The sequence below is a fragment of the Lutjanus erythropterus genome, chromosome 11 (assembly GCF_056507025.1).
Source record: "Lutjanus erythropterus isolate fLutEry1 chromosome 11, fLutEry1.hap2, whole genome shotgun sequence".
NCBI classification, from domain to species: Eukaryota; Metazoa; Chordata; class Actinopteri; order Lutjaniformes; family Lutjanidae; genus Lutjanus; species Lutjanus erythropterus.
In genome coordinates this window covers 14,201,643-14,219,805 of record NC_139327.1, presented here as the reverse complement: position 1 = coordinate 14,219,805, position 18,163 = coordinate 14,201,643, and the positions used below count along the sequence as shown (strand labels likewise).

Here is an 18,163-nt window from a genome sequence, read left to right as displayed (position 1 = left end):
ATACATAAAAGCTAAGCAGGTTCTCAAAGTCTAATAATGTTGAATTGTCGTGACACAGATACCTTAAGCAATGCCAACTTGGAATTACCCTGTCATGAACATAAGGGAGTCTTTATGACTGTTCATAACTGTTGTCATTAAGTGTAATTTGGTCAGTTATGTCATTTTAATAATTTCCATTGTTTGAGATATCTTTGTCATGATCACTTGACATCATCAGACTTTAAGAAACTGTTTGACACCAGGAAAATATTCATGACACACTTATAATGGTCTCAGTGTCAAAACCAACCACATATGACATATGTCATGTAATGTAAAAACATAAGGGTGAACAGTTTCTTTAAGTTTTGTAAAAAACAAACCTTACTGGTGTAGTTAATATCAATTGTCGTAACAGAGACATTTGTCAATTTGGAATTGAATATGGCAGAACTGACTCAATGACATTTAATCACAGCACTCAAATAAAGACTTAATGTTCACAACAGGTGTCATGGCATGGTTATGACACTGTTACAACAGTCTTATGCACATCCCTTCAAATAAAACTTTAACTTTGAATAGCAATCATTGCAAAACAAAAAACTAAAACACCTCAAAACTGGTCATTTAAAACCTTGGTGGCTGTGCTATGGACGACATAGTGACATCATGAACAGACCCAAACTGCTGCCTTTGCAGCAGGCTGTGCTGCAGGCCTGCAGCCAGCAGAGGGAGCGCTGACCCGCTTAAATAACTGCAGACACCGTCAGTGTGAGTGAGGTTCACTGGGTCAGAGATATATACTGTAACTATTAACTATTAACTTTGGAGGGTCAATCTTTCTCAGTTCAAAATGTGCTTTATTGAAGTAGAATCTCACCCAGGCTCATCCATATAATCACTTCAACGTGTTTGATATCAAGATACAATATGTTAGGAATTATGTTCCTAATGCACTTAAAATGTCATTTAATTTCCCAGTGGTGTGTTGAGAGGTCAGAGGGTGAAAACTCGAAATATTGATTTCTGTCATCACAAGAAGAAGCAGCACAATACTGCTGCTGCTGCTGCTGGATAAAGACACGTTTCACTGGCTCATTAACAATACAGTATTCTTCCTATGAGCTGGTCCCTTTAGGTTTTAATAAGGACACAGTTAAAGTGTCTTGATAGGCGGATAAAAATAGCATAAATCATTCATCAAGGTCAAATATGTTCACTTTCAACTGTAGACACACTTTAAATATTAAGCACATTTTTGGTTTGGGAATTCAACAGTTCATAAAAGGCTCTTCTTCACATATTTGATAATGATGGACACTTAAAACAAAGCATTTAAATGGGTGCAGCCACAGTCTGCTGCAGGCTGCTGCCATTCAATAAGCTTGAAACAGCTTGAATTATGGGACTTGATATCCTTCTAAACTACAGTCCGGGGTTTGCAGTCATTTTGATGTTTTTCTAACATTTATCAGGCTGGATCTTTTTTCATATTGGGTCTTGATGCAAAGCTTTAGTAGAGCCTCGCGTTGTGAATGTATCCTGATGCGGTTAAATGGTGCCTGACTCGCAGGAATCTCCTCTGCACAACAGAAAAGCCTCTGACTGGGGAGGAAAACCAAACCATCAGTGAGCGCAGAGACGCACGGCGCCTCATCCAACCAGCGCCAGTCCCACGAAACCGGGCTAAAACTACACATTTAAACCATTAAAGTGACTGCAACTAGACGCTGCTCTGCTCTCTTCCTCTCCGGATTCTTGCTCTCATATTCAGCCGCGGAAAAAAAAAATAAAGCTTCTTCTGAAGTGGAACTAAAATATCTGATCACCGATGAATCCCGCGAAGTTATTATCAGCGTTTGCGAGTGAGGAGTTCGACAGGAGTGGAGAAAATCCAGAGTGGATTACTTCTCGACGATGTCTCCGACTGATGTGAACTTTGATTCAAATAGAAATTCACTCTGCGAGGAGCAGCTCTGAACATTATCATCCGTATTATTATAATCATTCAGTTCAGTTCAGGAACTCTCCAGCACCCGGACCCCCGTTATCATCGGCTCTGCAGCAGAAGAAGTTGTGATTTTAGATGAAATAGAGAAGAAAGAAAAAAACGCTTTCTAAGTGGATTTACGCCGTTTCCAGCTGCTCTTGAATGATGCCTGCCTGCTTGACGGGAATTTACTGTCTACTGGCTTTTGTACAGATTTGTTCAGGTATGAGCTGCTCTTATTTTTTTAGTTTTCGGGATGGGACGTTTCAAAATAAAAGCTAATGTGCTGCGTGTATTTATATAAAAAGAAAAAAAAAAAAGTTATTTAAATAGTGGAACAGAGAGAGGCGGGTGAGAGGGTGATGATAAATGCGCAAAGTTTGATCTTTCAAGGCACCCTGCGGGTATTTCGGTCACCTTTTCTCTGTGCAGCCAGCAGTGTCTGCATGTGGCCCCTGACCCATGCTGCTTGAAAGTGACCCATCTCTCTGCACCACATGCAGCTCTTATCATACCAGTGGAAATTAATTGCTGCAATAAGTGTCTAAAGGGGAAAAGGACTTTGTGTGAGGGCATGAGTGTATGTATATTATCAATAGCATGCCCAGATGCAAGAGAGGAGTTATCCTCAGTCCTCAGTTGGCGCATACATTACACGAGTTGCAGGTTAATGAGGATCAGAGAGACTTCACAGTCCCTTTGCACCAGTCAGACCACTGAGGAGATGTTATTTCCAGCGCATTGGGGGAAAAGGCTCCATGCACTAACAATGTCATGTGTGGTAGATTCTCTGGGAGAAATACTGAAATAAATGTATTAATTTTGAGAAAGAGAGATAGATTCATATGAATATTAGTAGCATCTAGTAGTTTATATATTTTTTATTAATTAGGCTAACCTGCTTCCAGAATACAGTATGACATCAATATAGGGATGTCAGGCACTGTCAAACATGCTGCAGACAGAGACAAAAAGCTTTGGATCACACATGTTGTGTGTCAGCCATAGGAGGGTGTTTCTGTTGGAGGGTCTAGGTTAATTCTTGGAAAATTAACCCGAGCATAAAATTGATTGAGCGCTGATATTGCTGGAGAAGAACAGTCTTTGTTGGAGTGCTAACAACTAGGGCCCGACTGATACTGAGTTTTTTTTTTTTTTTTTTTAAAGTCTTATATATCGGTCAATATTATTTACAGAGAATATAATATACATAATATAGAATAAACACACATTTTTTGCAATTATCTCTCAAAAGTGGTTGACAAAGATATGGAATGAAGACAGGTTTAACAATAAAAATTACTGCCCAAAATGACATCAAGACAATTTTAAATCACTATGAAAGAAAACACAGATAGAGCAATATATAGACCGATATAGCTGTGATAGGCCAATATCGGGCTGATAATATTGGCTGATTGATGATATCGGCCAACTGATATATCAGTCTGGCGCAACTTTCCCCTAGACTTTGGCCGTGGGTCACACCTTGGTATCTGACATCAGCCAGTGTGTCCCGGTCAAGCAGAAGAAGCATCAGGAGACTTCACCTGCTCCACCCACAAAGACTGAATAATATTATGTACAATATAGCACCAACTAAGGCACATACACAAACAGTAGGAAGCTTCAGTACAGATATTAGATAACTTTTTTTTTTTTTTTCACCTATTTTTAAGAGTCCTTGTAATTCCCCACTGGCGCCAGTCATGTTCACTCTATAAGACAAAGACAGCTGTCAGTAGCATTAGCAGTGGCCACAGTCTGAAAAAAACAACAATATGTTTTCAGCACTAGAGCTTTCATAAGTGTCTGACAGTGAGTGATGGCTTTATTTGGTTGGCTGGACATCCTTTATTTGACAGTGTAGAGGCAGATTTTTCCAAGGTTTTTGCTCTCACGAGAGCAGAAATTGCTCTGCCCACTTGAGAATACATGTGGCTTCAACATTATTCTTGGGTGTGACACTGTTCTTTAAAATTAACATATTATCATGAGATTTATTTATACAACACTTTCCAAACCGAGGATAATGCACCAAATGTTCTTCGTAGTTTCTCTGACCATAGCAGAAGCTGCACAGTGTTAGCATGTGGATATAATGCAGCCTTTTACCAACTCTTTTCTTAAATTTCAGTGGTGACTCAAAAAAGGAAACATGCTAAGGCTTGCCTGTCCACATCAAGAGCACAAAAATGTGTATGACACCAATTTTCCAGTTCGTTGTCTCTAAATTTCCAAACTGACAAACTTGGTAACCTCGCGATCCAGAGAGTTTCAAGAGTATTCAAGAAGATTTGTGCTTAAGTCAGACATGTTGTCTTGTTGTTTGATCTTTAAGAAAAGCCCCTGAAACATCAGCAAGACGTGAATATATTAATTTGCACCGGAACTTGCACCGGAGGCACTCCTTCATTACAGTCTTTTTCAGACTGTAAGCTGCCAACATAGACTTCAGGGGTCAATAAAACCTCTAAGTTGCTCCTAACCATTGCTTTTATTTATTCACTTGAGGAGCCCTTCTAAGAAATTAAGCCACTGCCGGAATTATTCAGTGCTCTTGACCACTGAACCATGAGGGCTTTTACTATTTCTTTCTGTTTTGGGCAAAGAAAGACTGCAATGGACCAGACATCTGACACTGATGGGCCCAGTACTGCAGTATTAAGCCAAAATATTAGTACAGGCATTATACAGCATGACCTCATACAAAAACTACACAAACTCTTTCCACTGTTCTTGTCTCATAACATAACATAACATAACATAACATAACATAACATAACATAACATAACATAACATGACAAAACATCTAAAGTGAGGGTGTTAGGGGTTTTCATTTCTTTTCTTACGTCTTTGTAATAAAAACAATTTCAACTTAAAAGTTAACATCTTCATGTTTATGTTCATCAGTCATTGCCAACACTTATGTTGATTAGTGCCAGTTTTGCAATCATGAATATTTTGAAGGTAATATAGATCTAAAAGTGCTATTTTATGTGATATTGAAATAATTTTGTTTTAAATTTATGTTAATCAATGCCAACATTTTAATGGACTAGTGCCAGTTTATGTTGCCTTGTATACAACTTGGTATATATTTAGGCAATTTTCAAAACTTTCTTGTCATACGAGTCCCTAAAACTCATTCAAAGCAAACTAAGGACACAGAATCCGTTGAATTTCTTTATGTTACAATTTGTGTGAGGTTGACCCACACTTTTGGGTGAAATGTCTGGACTATATGTGATAAGGTGTACGCATGGCAGTGGTCCTGTTTGAACTTGTGTGTTTACCAAATCCCTGTCCCACCACAGCTTGCATATAGCTGGGATAGATGCCAGGCTAACATGCCTGTCCTTGAAAATGATCCATGCTGAACAAATTGCAATTAGAATGATTACATGCTTTTTCCACCCTACTATTGTTTCACGTATACCAACTCATCCCCTTGTATTATATCTTGACTGTGGCACAAAAACATACAATGGTCCATCATTAAAACATTGAGCTCTTAAAGCCGTGTTGTTAAGTGACCTCATACTCAGAAGGGAAACCTGGAACTCCCCTTCGCTGAGGGTTTAATCTCTGCATAATAAATCTGCCAACAGTAATTGGATGATACATAATAATCTAAATGATGGCCATTAAAAGCATATGCTCGTGTCGAAATGGCTTTGTCCCTTTCATCCTGCAGATCTAAATTATGCATCCCCAGAGTGACGCTAGGACTTGCCACGCCATTCTACCTGCTTTGTTTGATGGCCTGTAAACACAGTCTAAAAAAAGGAATCATGGGAAAATAACAGACTATCTCATCTTGTTGGTCTTTGGTATGAAGGTTGTCTCACAGCTGCGGCTCTCCAAAAATAATGGAGGGTTTGAAAGCAGATAGGATTAATATCTTTATTATAACTGTATCAGCTGAGCTAATAACTAGGCTAATTACTTTAGCAATAAGTGACCAAGGTCCTCTGGGGGTTATTCTACCTTTATAGACCCTCTCATCCATGTGTTATCAGTGGAAAGTAAGTGGCTCAGAGACCTGCAGAACACAGCTTAATTCCATCACCACAGTGTGTGCAGAAGCCCCACAGGGACCAGTTTGACTGAGACATGTGGCTGACCTGCTGGAGTTCACTGTGCACTGGTCAGAGTTCACGTGTACTTACTCATGCTGCTTTGGCGACTGACACTCATTGCCGCGAGAGGCAGACTGTTGTGACCCAAAATACTCTGCGGCACTTGTTACAAAACGCCGGACTTAAAGTAATGATGGCTTGATTGGGGGGGAAGCTGGCCTGCTGTGTCGTCCCCTAAGCTAACAAGACTCCCCATAGTCTTTGTGATGGTGACAGTGATGAGCCGAGTCCTACTACTAATGAGGAGTTCCTCGCTATGGATGATGGGGCTGATGGGACATCTTTGTATGGGAATTCCTTTGTTTGCTGGATGAAACTGTCAAATTCCTTCTGTTCTTCCATAGAAACAGTGCAGCTAATAAGCTTCACTGGAGTTTGGTCGGAAAAAGGACTTCCATTGATGTTGTTTATTTGCTGGAACATCTGGGATAGGAATAAGAAATGTGTTCAAGGTGGGGCTCCTTTCTGCTTCATTCACACTAATGGAGAATCTGCTGAAACTACTGTTTTTAAAGAAAGGTGCACTGGCTGCCTGCTAATTTAGCATGTATTCTTTCAGTCTTTAGTGCTGGCAGCGACTCTGGCATGTCTTGCTTTTTCAGCACCAAATGGCTTTAATGTTTCTAATAGTGCGAGAGCTAGTCGGCTATGTCAGGGGAATAATGCTCATAGTGATTTTTGGCAAGGTATGCATCTCTAGAGTTAGAAAATATGTGTTAGAACTGCACCAGATGTGGCTTTATGTGTGCTGTCATGCACGTTATAACACTACCCTAAAATAAACATTTCTGAAGAGTGTTCAATATAAAGTACAACATGTATATTCAATCTAGTGGTATTTTGTCATCAGGAATCCCTCAACTTTGAAATTTGTCACAATGACAGCTTCAGCTAGTTCGAACACTTTTCATCAGTCAGTGTCATAAAATTGAAGCTTTTTGTCAGAATTACAGTGCAATAATTCAAATGTGGGGTTCCACATGGACATAACCGAGGCCTCTTTTGGTTGTAAATTGAATTTAATTATTCATATCTGTCTCCTTTCCATATTTTGTTTTATATACTGTAATTGTCTAATAATTTGGGCTGCACAATTAATTGATAAAATATCAAAATCAGGGTATGGCCAAGTACAACATCCAAATCACAGATGCTGTAGTTTGAGAAAACAGTGATTATTGTTCTTTTTTTTACCATACTGTGCAGACCTATTATATCTATAATGATAATAATAATAATAATAATAATGATAATAATAATAATAATAATAATAATAATAATAATAATGATAAATAGATAAGTCTTCCACTCTGCATCTTAATCTGAACTTTCCACACTCTCTGAGGCATGAGAATTATTCCCCCAGATGACCCACATTTACGGTCCTTGATCACAGACTATAAGCAATTTATATTTTTCCCACCCATCCTTGGGATCCATCTAACATGGATTTAAGTTAATGTCTGGACTTGGCAAGGTGATTGTGTGTTTACACTCTGAAAGAGTTGAGTCAAACACCTTAAAGCTTTAATTATATGTTCATTGTCATACAGAAATCCCCACAGTCATTCTACGTAAAAGTGAGGTCATGCCAAATGAAAGCTGTCTGACAGGTGTTTTAGGGGTCATTATTACCTGACAAATACACATGAGAACTTTGTCCACCTGGACCTGTTCTACCAGAGTATTTGACACTGTATCGCTCTTGTCTCTCAAACCCCTGCAGATGCTGCTGCAGTTGTTCGGTTCTGACTGAACGTGCATAAATGCATCTGTAATGGTGCTAGCGTAAGCTTGTATTTAATGTGTGTTTTCAGATTGTGTGCTGAAAGCTGTGATTCCTGATTGCTTCCCTTGTTTACTCACTGGTTTCCTGTGGAGCTGTGAGGCCGAGCATGGTTGCCAACCCCAGGGAAGGGAAGCTACTGAGAGCTTTAACAAGTGCCTGTGGGCCGAGAGTTCACAGGTCATCACACCTTCACACAGGCGTGCACATACCTACACACTCCCACATACACACACAGACATACAACTCTTATTTGAGGAGGATTGATTACTATCTGCCCTACATAGGTAGCAGGTTGCTTGCCTGAAGGATCCTCCCACACCCCCACTTCATCCTTTGACCTTTTCTACTCTCTAAAAAACAACCACAGCATAGTTCATGTGTTCAGACAGCTATTTCAATTGTTTACACTGACAACCACTTATTAAAAGGTTATTTCGCATTATTTGATGTGAGGTTTTATGAGGTCAGTATTTCAGATATGGATGCCAGTCGGCATGTCTCCGTCTTAGAGAAGCAGAAAGGGATACCAGCATGGAGCCTAAGCAATGAACTGCTGTGGGTAAAGTCAGCCACAAAATGTTTTTTTAGCCACTTAAAAAAAGGTCAACCTACTCAATGTAATTTTAAGTGTACACTATATGTAGAATATTAACTTTGTTGCCAGTCAGCCTTTTCTCCTTTTCTGATGGGAAACTGCCGTTATATAAGTCAAAAATCTCTCTTTTCAACCCAACCAAACTCCATAGGTGAAATCACGAATTTTACCTCACAGAGAATGGGAGTTGCTGGTCTACCGCTACCTCAATCCGTGAGTTTGTTTGTGTCATTGACTGACGTTGAGTTTGAATCCACACTATTACACATTAATACATTTAAACAAACAGCTAGAGGCAGCAGCAGCTCAGCGTCTCCTGTGTTTACTCCTGTGAGGTAAAATTGCTGATTTCGCCTGTGGAGTTTGGTTGGTTTGGAGAGAGCAATATTTGGCTTGTATAGTGGTGGTTTCCTGTCAGTAGTTCAAGCAAGTTCATTGCTTAGCTTACATACTGGTGCTCCTCTCTGCTTCTCCAAACTGGGAGAAGAAATTCTGCTTTTCACCGGCCTGACTCCAGCCTGAGCTGAAACAAATAATATATTTATTTAAATAGTAAACATGACGTTTCATGGTCACTGCCACCTCAGTAATGTATTAAATCAAGCAGACACAATTTGAATAAAACAAATAATTATGGCTTTTAAGTATGTGTTATTTAGGCTGATAAGAAGTGGCTGTGTCACAGATTACATCATACGACTGTGAAAACATAATTAAGGAAGCAGACTAACATTACACATTAAACAAGCCTAATATGGCTTTGAAGAACTATTTGTGATCTTAAGTTGATTTGTTTAAGCTTTTTAACATCTTGTGCTTGTCACCAAAGGATTGTGCTGTGAGTTCCTGTCAAAACAATTGTCAAGAGAACCCTAAATAGTGAAGCAATAGCCCTGCTCATCTGGACAGACTGGCTCAGAAATTCCCGTGGGTTTGTGGTTTTCTCCGGGCTGTTTGTTCTCCTTTGGCCTTAGTTTCCTGTTCTGAGGTCAGTGTCCAGCCGGCTGTGTGCTGAGGCACTTTGGATAATTACTTCTGTGAGTAAATCTGCTCTTTATAGTTTTCAGATTTTATGATTGTGAGGACATCCCACAACGGAAGTGTGTGTTTATGAATGCATCTTGTGTACTGCGATAATCAAGATGGGCTGAGACTGTCAGATCTTTTTCTTTCTATAGATAAACTGTGTCTCTCAAAACAAAATGCTTGACCTGTGTGAGCCTGCCCATCTATGCTGGAAATTACTGATGTGCTGTAGTGGTTCCTTTATTCTATGTTATTTATTTTTTCATTTGCACACATATAAAACTGCAATAAAATCCAGATAATAAAAAAAATGAAATGTGTCAGAAGAGATCAGGAGGCTACAGACTTATACAATAGACCTGCCCTTCATTTCAGAAAAATAAATCCCAAAAGTATAGAAAATAGTGATACTAAAAATTCAGTTTGCACAAATGCAACAAGAGGAGAAACAAACACCTACGATGACTGGAAAAACTAAAGAATCAGTAAACAACAATCCAGTAAAAAACAAACAAAACCAACCCCACAAACAACAACATGTGAAAAATAAAAGAAAAGAAATACATTATATATATATGTTAAGAAATCATTAAAAATCATGAATAAAATGTGATGATAATTTCCTTTTAAAAATCTCTAAAGTTGACAAGCTCTTAATAACATGTACTTTTACATCTTTGTGATCAACTTTTCTAGTGTTAAATGAATGAACTAGAATGAATTAGCTTTTAAGTAATTATGATGGTAAAGACAAAGGCAAAAACAAATATTTATATATAAACACATATATTTGATTAATATTTCTGTCATTTATTGAAAGAATGTTCAGTTTTCTGAACAGGGGAACAGAAACCTCGGCAGAGTTTAAGAAAGGTGCCAGTCTTACAAATCATTTTTGCAGTAAATTAAGTTTATGAAAATTTAAAGAGTATTTGCTCAAACAATATTATCACAAATCAAATAGGGATAAATCATTGATGTTAATAAACACGAGACATTCACAAAACTTTATAGTTTGCTGATATTCCTCAGTAGCTTCACAATTTTGTTATGAATACAATTTATATGTTTTTTTCAGTTGAATTTCTTATAAACTAAGATACCTAAAAATGTCTTTTTCCTCGATTCATTATTTAATAAGAGCTTATTAAGTTGATACCAACTTGTCACACTCACTAATTCCTCTTTTTATATTATTTATTAACATGTGTATATATCTGATCAAAATAGGAGAAATTTACAAATTAATTTACAAACTAATGAAGAGTCATCAATATAAATAAGAAACAGTACTGGTCCCAAAATGGATCCTTGTGGTGCATCACAATTATGTGAACTATATTTGAAGCACAACCATTTAATAATAAATATTGCTCTCTATCACTCATGGAAACCACATTGTTAATGAATTTGGCTAACAAAATATCATGGTTTAGAGAGATCTAAAAGTCCAAAAAATCTAAAAACTGAAAAAATACCTAGTGCGAATTTGTTAGAATTTATTGCTGCTTATAGTTTGTCATCCAGGTGTAAAAGCATCATATAGGTTGAATTGCCCTTTCTGAATTCATATTGATGCGCATATGAGATGTTATTTTCATATATGTGTTAATATTCTAGCACAGGGTGATGCTGTGTGGCATTTCTTAAAGATTTGGATTTCAGAATAACTGGGAGAGTTAATATTTTTGAAGGACAGCTGTAAAGGTCATAGTAATAGTATGACCTTAAGAGATGCTTCAGAAGATTACCTCTGTGTGAGTCATCTCCTCTCCAGTCAGGCGGCTAATAATCAATAAAATCCATATGCTCCCAGCTTATGGAATCGATAAGCCAAGTCTCAGGAGCTACTGATGTTTGCAGTTCAAGTGGCTGTTAAAAAAATGAATGGAGAATCAATTTTTGAAGCATTCGACTGGTTTGATTTAATGTTTTTGTGGCATTTATTTGCAATCCAAATATTAAGATGTATTCTGACAGCCTTGACCAGAACACGTCTAATCCAAACCCAGCTCTTCAGTGATGACGAGGAGAGCGGGGGATCAGCGGGCCGGTATGAGCTTGATGCCCTCAGGACTGACCTTGTTATTACAGGGAGAGGACCTACCTAATGTTACCTTCATTAAGCAGAGGTTGGCAATGGAATGAACCTCTCAAAGCATCCTGGGCATCTTGACATGCAGTCTCATTAGCTGGTGGGAGAGCCAGTGGGAGATATTTGGATTATGTAGGAATCACATGAGGTCGTACGCGTTATGAATCAATGATTCAAAGGGAAATGTTGGCTAAACAAATACCTGCAGTCTGTGTATTTCCGTTTGGTCTATTCTTAGTATCTAAAGCTAGTTTCTCGCATTCAGCATGATTAACTGAAGAGAAATTTCAATTCTGTAAAAGAGACTTTTGTGTTTAGTTGGTTTGACAGAGGGATTAACAGGATCTCACAAATAATGTAATATCTTTGAAGAGCTAAACATACAGTTTCTAACTGGATTATGATATGCCATTATCTATTACATTGTAATAATGGCTACTGCAATATCTTAAAGGGATAGTTTGGACTATTTGAATAGGGGTTGTGTTAGGTACTTATCAATATCACAAACGAATCATTAATCGGTGTATTACAGATGACAGTTTGGAGAAGGAGAGAGGTGTACCAGCAAGGACCTAAGCAATGAACTGCTGCAGATGGGGTCAGCAACAAAATGTATTTTATAATATGCCACATATTATACATTTTTAAAATATTTTCACCACTTTATGTTGCTGTCACACAGCTATTTTCAGCAATAAAGCGCTGTTACAGAAGCCAAATATCGCTTTTCCTAAACCAACCATACTCCATAGGCAAAATCAGTAATTTTACATTGCAGAACAGAGGAGTTGCAGGTTTACTGTAACTGTAGACCAGCAGTAGACCAGCAAAACTCTTGTTCTGTGAGGTAAAATTACAGATTTTGCCCATGGAGTTTGGTTGGATTGGAGAGAGCGATATTTGACTTCTATGACAGCAATATCCCATCAGAAGGCTGTCTGATAGCAAAGTAAACCAGTGAAAATATTCCAAATACAGTGTAAACTTAAAATGATTTTTCTTTTAAAGCATCCATTTTTTAAGTGGCTAAAATACCTGTTGTTGCTGACCCTGTTCACAGCAGTACATTGCTTATCTTAACACTGTTCAAATAATCTGACTATCCCTTTAAGCTTTTTGATTGCATTTTACGGACCATATCACAGCGCTTTAATTACATTCCCTTGCTACTTTTGATGTCTCGTTGACCAGTTCACAAGAAAAAAATAATCTTTTTATTTTCTCATCAAGAATCTTCAAGTTTCCCATCTGCTAATTCAGCCGTAGAGTTTGTGTAAATGAGACTTGTATCATCAAAAAGGAAAGAGGAAAAAAAGCATGTTGGATGCAGGCTGTACTTTCTCACATTCCATGCTACCATGACGTGCTGGGTTACTGCATAGCCGAAGGCTTTCTTTGGAAGTTCATATAACTAGGGGTTGCAGAGTGGCATGGTAGCCAATGACAACTTATCATGTTTGAAAAAAAAACTTGCCTCAGGTTAATGAGGGAGTTGGAAGTGTGGACAGGGATAGTGTCAAGGAGGCACTGTGACATCTGCTGTCTGTGGTGGCTGTGTTATGAAATATGAAATACAGTAATTAAGTCATGCAGAATCTGTATGCATGAACACCGAGATAAAAGGAAACTTCAGACAGTCCTTAATCTCTCAGAGATTTTGTTACCATAGCTTGTGATTTTCACTGCAGTGAGAACAAACATTTTACTTCCAATCAACCAAAATACCTGGGTTGTGTTTCACTTCAAACGACTGCTTTATTGTGACACGCATGATTGGTATCAAAGTGGACCACAGCCAGATATTTAAAGCCGCTTTATTCCAAACAGTGTTGGTTTGGCAGTGAAAGTTATGACAAATTGTTCAGCTTTTTTTCACAAATCATTGCAATTATATTTAACAGTTGAGTGAACCTCTCTTGAACCAGCAGATCATCACGACGTCTGCCAAGATTTTCAGATTGTAAGCTCAGTTTTGCACTCTTAAAGGAATTTATTACAGTACACAAAGTAACAGGCCACCTCAGGAACACCACTTAAAGCATTTTTATCACGAAGCATATAAAGACTTTTGGACTCATACCCTCAAAGTCAATCTGCACACAACGCAGCAAACTGAGCCGGAAAGCTGGGTTTTAACCATACGCCTTACATCAACAACCAATCCCAGAGCCCCGTGCCAGCATGTGTGATCAACACAGCACCAGCACCAAGACTGGAGCCAAATCAAAAGCTGTTCATACAGATAAATTCTCAAATTACTACCAGATGAGCAGTTTTAATCACCTTCTAAAAATCTGTTGGAAAAGCTTTATGGAAGCTTTTAACTATTCATAGAAAAAAAAAAAGGATTCAAGTCTGTTCATAAGCACTTCAATCCTTCACAGCAAAAACAAAGTGAAAAGCAATTTGTCGGGAGGAACAGAGTAAAAATGATGTTTGCCCAGTGGGGGTGATTGACACAAGCAGGTTTGCTGTGGAAAAACGAGGTCAGGATATCATGGAGTCCCAGAAGCCAGTTCCCATCCATGCTGAACTCTGACTTCTTGGTTGCTCCCACTGCGGTACTTTATTGCCACTTGTAGTGTTGCTGCTGCTTGCAGGTACTGTTGCTAGGCTAGTGTCAGAAAAATGGCATCCTCTTCTACAATGCATTTAAAAGTAAAGCTTTTTTTACTTAGTATTAATTTGGTGATTCATATTCCCATCATCAGTTGAAGACATTCATCTTTGGAATGCGTACACTTAAATTTGTGGCTGCTACATGCTGCTACTTGACTAACTAAAACGATTTGGATGCATACTTGGGATCAATGTGATGATTGCCATTTTTGTTTTTTTTTTAGCATAATAGCAGCCCATGGTCTAGACTTACATTTTTGTAAAGATGTAAAGTCAATTTAAAGAAAATGAGTTAATGGAAGAAACTTGAATTAAATCACCATTACTTAAAATACTCTTCAGTGAGTTATTACATCAGCAATTCATTTTTGAGTTATGTTACATTAATGAGAATCGGTGACTCTAGTGTTTTTGGAGGATTAAGCAGTGTATGTACATCTTTCATAGCTAATGCAACAAGATCTAATATTTAAAATGAGGACTGTATTTTCACCAATTTAACAATGTGGCACCAGTAGCTGCAGCAGCAGCAGCAGCAGCAGAAACAGCAGCTGTGTTTTGATAAGATTTCCATTTGGTTCCTTGGCTTGACTGCCGCCAATGTGTCAGACACCCGTTGCTGTTTCTGAGCCTGTTAGACTGTTGCCTCAAGATTTGAAACCACTTTGTCATACAAAAAAAGCACATTTGAGTGTTCATTCTGTAGAAGCGATGTCATATTAGTGCGTTCATTTGTGAAAATGGACACGCCACGCTATCATCAAATCGATTTCTGATTAATACATGTTATTATTCACTCATTAATTAGAGAATCTGATGGATATGATTGAAAATGAACACAGTTTGACACCAAAAGCAGAAGCATTTGTGTAATGCATTTGCAAATATTCTTTATCCCTCATAAAGTCTTCGTGCGCAGATGTTCCCAAGAAGCACACACATGTGAAACAGGTGGCAGGGAGCTCAGATAGCTGAAAACCAGTATCACGAGAGGGTGTCATGTGCTTTGCAATCTGCCTTTTGAATCGGATATAAACCAGAGATGTATGTTAAAGGTCCAGTGTGTAAGATTTACAGGGATTTATTGGCAGAATATGGCAGAAATTGAATATAATATTTATTATTTATTAGCGACTAATCACCAGAAAATAAGAATTGTTGTGTTTTTGTTACCTTAGATTGAGCCCTTTATATCTACATGGAGGCTGCCATGTTGCACCGCCTTGTTTCTACAGTAGCCCAGACAGGATAAACCACTGGTCACTGGCTCTAGATAAGGCAGTTGGCTGTTGTGGTAATTTTGTGGCCTTCTTAGGGTTTCCTACACGCTGTGAAGGAGGAGAGTTGTTTGCGCTCTGCTAGCCACTAAATCCTGCGCACTGGTCCTTTAAAGCATTTCTTCTCAACCATTCTTATATTACAAATTACAAATGTTATAGTTTTAACAATAAGCGAGGTGGCTGTGTACATTCCAGCTGTATTTTGCATGTTTTTCAGAGCTTCTTCCTTATGTTGAATGTCTTTGAATGGCTTTTGAATGCCTCCTGGCTCTCATTCTGTGCTGCTTCGATCCCCCTCATGACCCCCTTAGGCGTCCCGACCCCCCAAGTTGAGAACTACTGCTTCAGATTGACATTCACCCTTTTTTATTTTAACTTTGATTATTTTCTAGCTTCAAACTTAATATTGAGTGGTATCAATCTTCGTATTTAACTCTCGGTAAGGCATTGAGCATATTTTCCAAAGACATTAACTATTCCTTGCAATTCAGATGTAAATGCAATCCAACTAGAAGGGTATTAATACCATAGAGCTAGTATTTTCCTACTCTCACTCCATGGGGCTTATTGAGACCGATCTTCCTCTTCTACTACGCAGGTTATTAACAGAATTTGTGTGAATCTACACAGCACTAACCTATAATCTCCTGTGGCTGAATGTACCCTCCTATTAATGTCCTCTTGGACTATTAAGCTAATGCTATGATTGCTTTTAGTGTCACTGCAGTCCAAAAACATCCGCTGCTGCGGCCACTTGTTCTGCCTCTTCATTACAGAGATAGTAATTGAGAGTCAGAAGAGCAGTTCATCGAGATATTCTAATACAAAACATGTTATGTGTCTGTGTCTGTGTGCACTGCACACATGTATGAAGTGGAACTTCAGTAAGCAGAACAAGTCCTGTGAGAGAGCTTGAGTTTTGTAAATGGGTTTGGTGCTCAGGGCAATGTCTTGCTCCTTTCACAGTATGACAGTCTGTCCACATCTGGGCTGCCACTACCAGGGGCGCAATTAAGGCCGAAAATAAATGTAGGTCATGCAGACATGCACTTGTGACATGCAATGACACAGCATGAAGCTAATGTAATATTAATGTATTAATTCAGTGTAGTATTAGTGAGTGTAGCAAAAACGTTTTACAACTTACAAGCCTCAAAGGAGGTTAAGGAAACATGACAAACTACAGATGGTCAAACATACATTATGCAGTATGTTTAACTGATTATACTAAATACTATAGACGGCACTGCAACTTTTAACTGATGAGAGGCTGTATGAAATCAGAACTGGTAAAATATACAGGAATTCAGTGGGAGCAACTAAGCTTTTCTTATGATCTTAAAGGGATAGTTCACCCAAAAAAGAAAATTCTAAAAATCTACTCACGTTCATGCCAATAGAAGGTTTAGATTTTTTTGTCCACAAAACACTGCTGGGCAACAACAAAAACATAAAATGCCTCTATACTGCTTATCCAGTATAATTCAAGTCTCCTAAAGCCCTGACACACCGTTCGCTTATGTGCACACACCATCACACCACACACACCCAGTTCAGACTGTGCATGGATGTGCACATGACTCATGACTCACATAACTAAAAATATACAGTGAAAATTCACCAGATGATCAGTTTAGCATTTTATTTTTGAGGGGGGTTGTTTTTTGTTTGAAAACTGGTCACTATTCACTTAAATTCACTTAAGTTTCTGTAACACTGTTTTCCTGTGAAACTCCAGCAGCATTTTGTGGACTAAAAAACTAAACCCAACCTTCAATCAGCATGACAGTGAGTACATAATGACAGAATTCTTTTGATTTGAAATGATGGTTATACTGCAGAGCTTAATCAACTCATTAAATTAAGTTTCTGGAGAAAATAATCAGCGTATTTGCTGACTTCCCATCATGCATTGTTCTGAAAAATGAACCAAAATGTATGAAATTCACTGAGAGTAGCTTCACATATTGTCTTTGTGTCAATGCTTGAACAAAGTAGCTCCAACAGGAGCAGCTGAAGCTTGCGATGAAGCTGAGCAAAATCAAATTTATTTGCAGTGTTTCTCAGTGTGAGTAAGAGTTGTTGGTTCATCTTAATATCTTAAGTTTTCTGAAATACAACTTAATTAATATCAAGTGTATGTGAATAGAAAACGTTATTTGTTTTGAGTAAAATTAGCTGAATCTGTCTTTTCACATTCAGTGAACTTAAAATTTTAAGGCAGCTTTTTTTAAGTTAGAACGTTTTTATTCAGTGAAGAGGATTTCTTCTCTAATAATAACAAACAACCTCTTTGCCACTTCAGTCTGGCTTTATTCATGGGAGGTTTGACTTTCAAGCTCTGCCTGAGTGATAATCAATGGCCTATACAGCCACTTTACTTTCCACTGAACATTTAATGGAGTGAGGATAAGCCTCTGAGATGGGCTTCTGGCCTCTCCACACAGTTGTGCTCCTATAAGGTGCTTCTCATCACAAATATAGGAGGTGAGTTGCTCGCAATCACACACCTCAGCTTAACTGTTCATATTTCAAAGCAATATACAGTATATAGTCAGTATATAAAAATGGAAAAGAGATTATATTAATAATATTTGACATAATTGGGGATTACCAGTGAAGAGTAATAGCATAGCTG

General features: G+C 38.1%; 1 protein-coding gene across 4 annotated transcripts in view; it reads left to right on the top strand.

Annotated features, from left to right (window-relative positions):
- LOC146318752 (roundabout homolog 1-like) overlaps positions 1 to 18,163 on the top strand; it is a 142,987-nt gene that overhangs the window by 17,767 nt on the left and 107,057 nt on the right. The window contains exon 1 of one of the 4 annotated variants that reach the window (XM_084730879.1): positions 1,517 to 2,198. The exons of the other annotated variants lie outside the window; for them this stretch is intronic. Within the exon in view, the coding sequence (XP_084587005.1) occupies positions 2,138 to 2,198 (61 nt within the window). The 5' untranslated portion in view covers positions 1,517 to 2,137. Of the gene's footprint in view, positions 1 to 1,516; positions 2,199 to 18,163 lie in introns of those variants that run through there. 4 annotated transcript variants of the gene reach the window in all.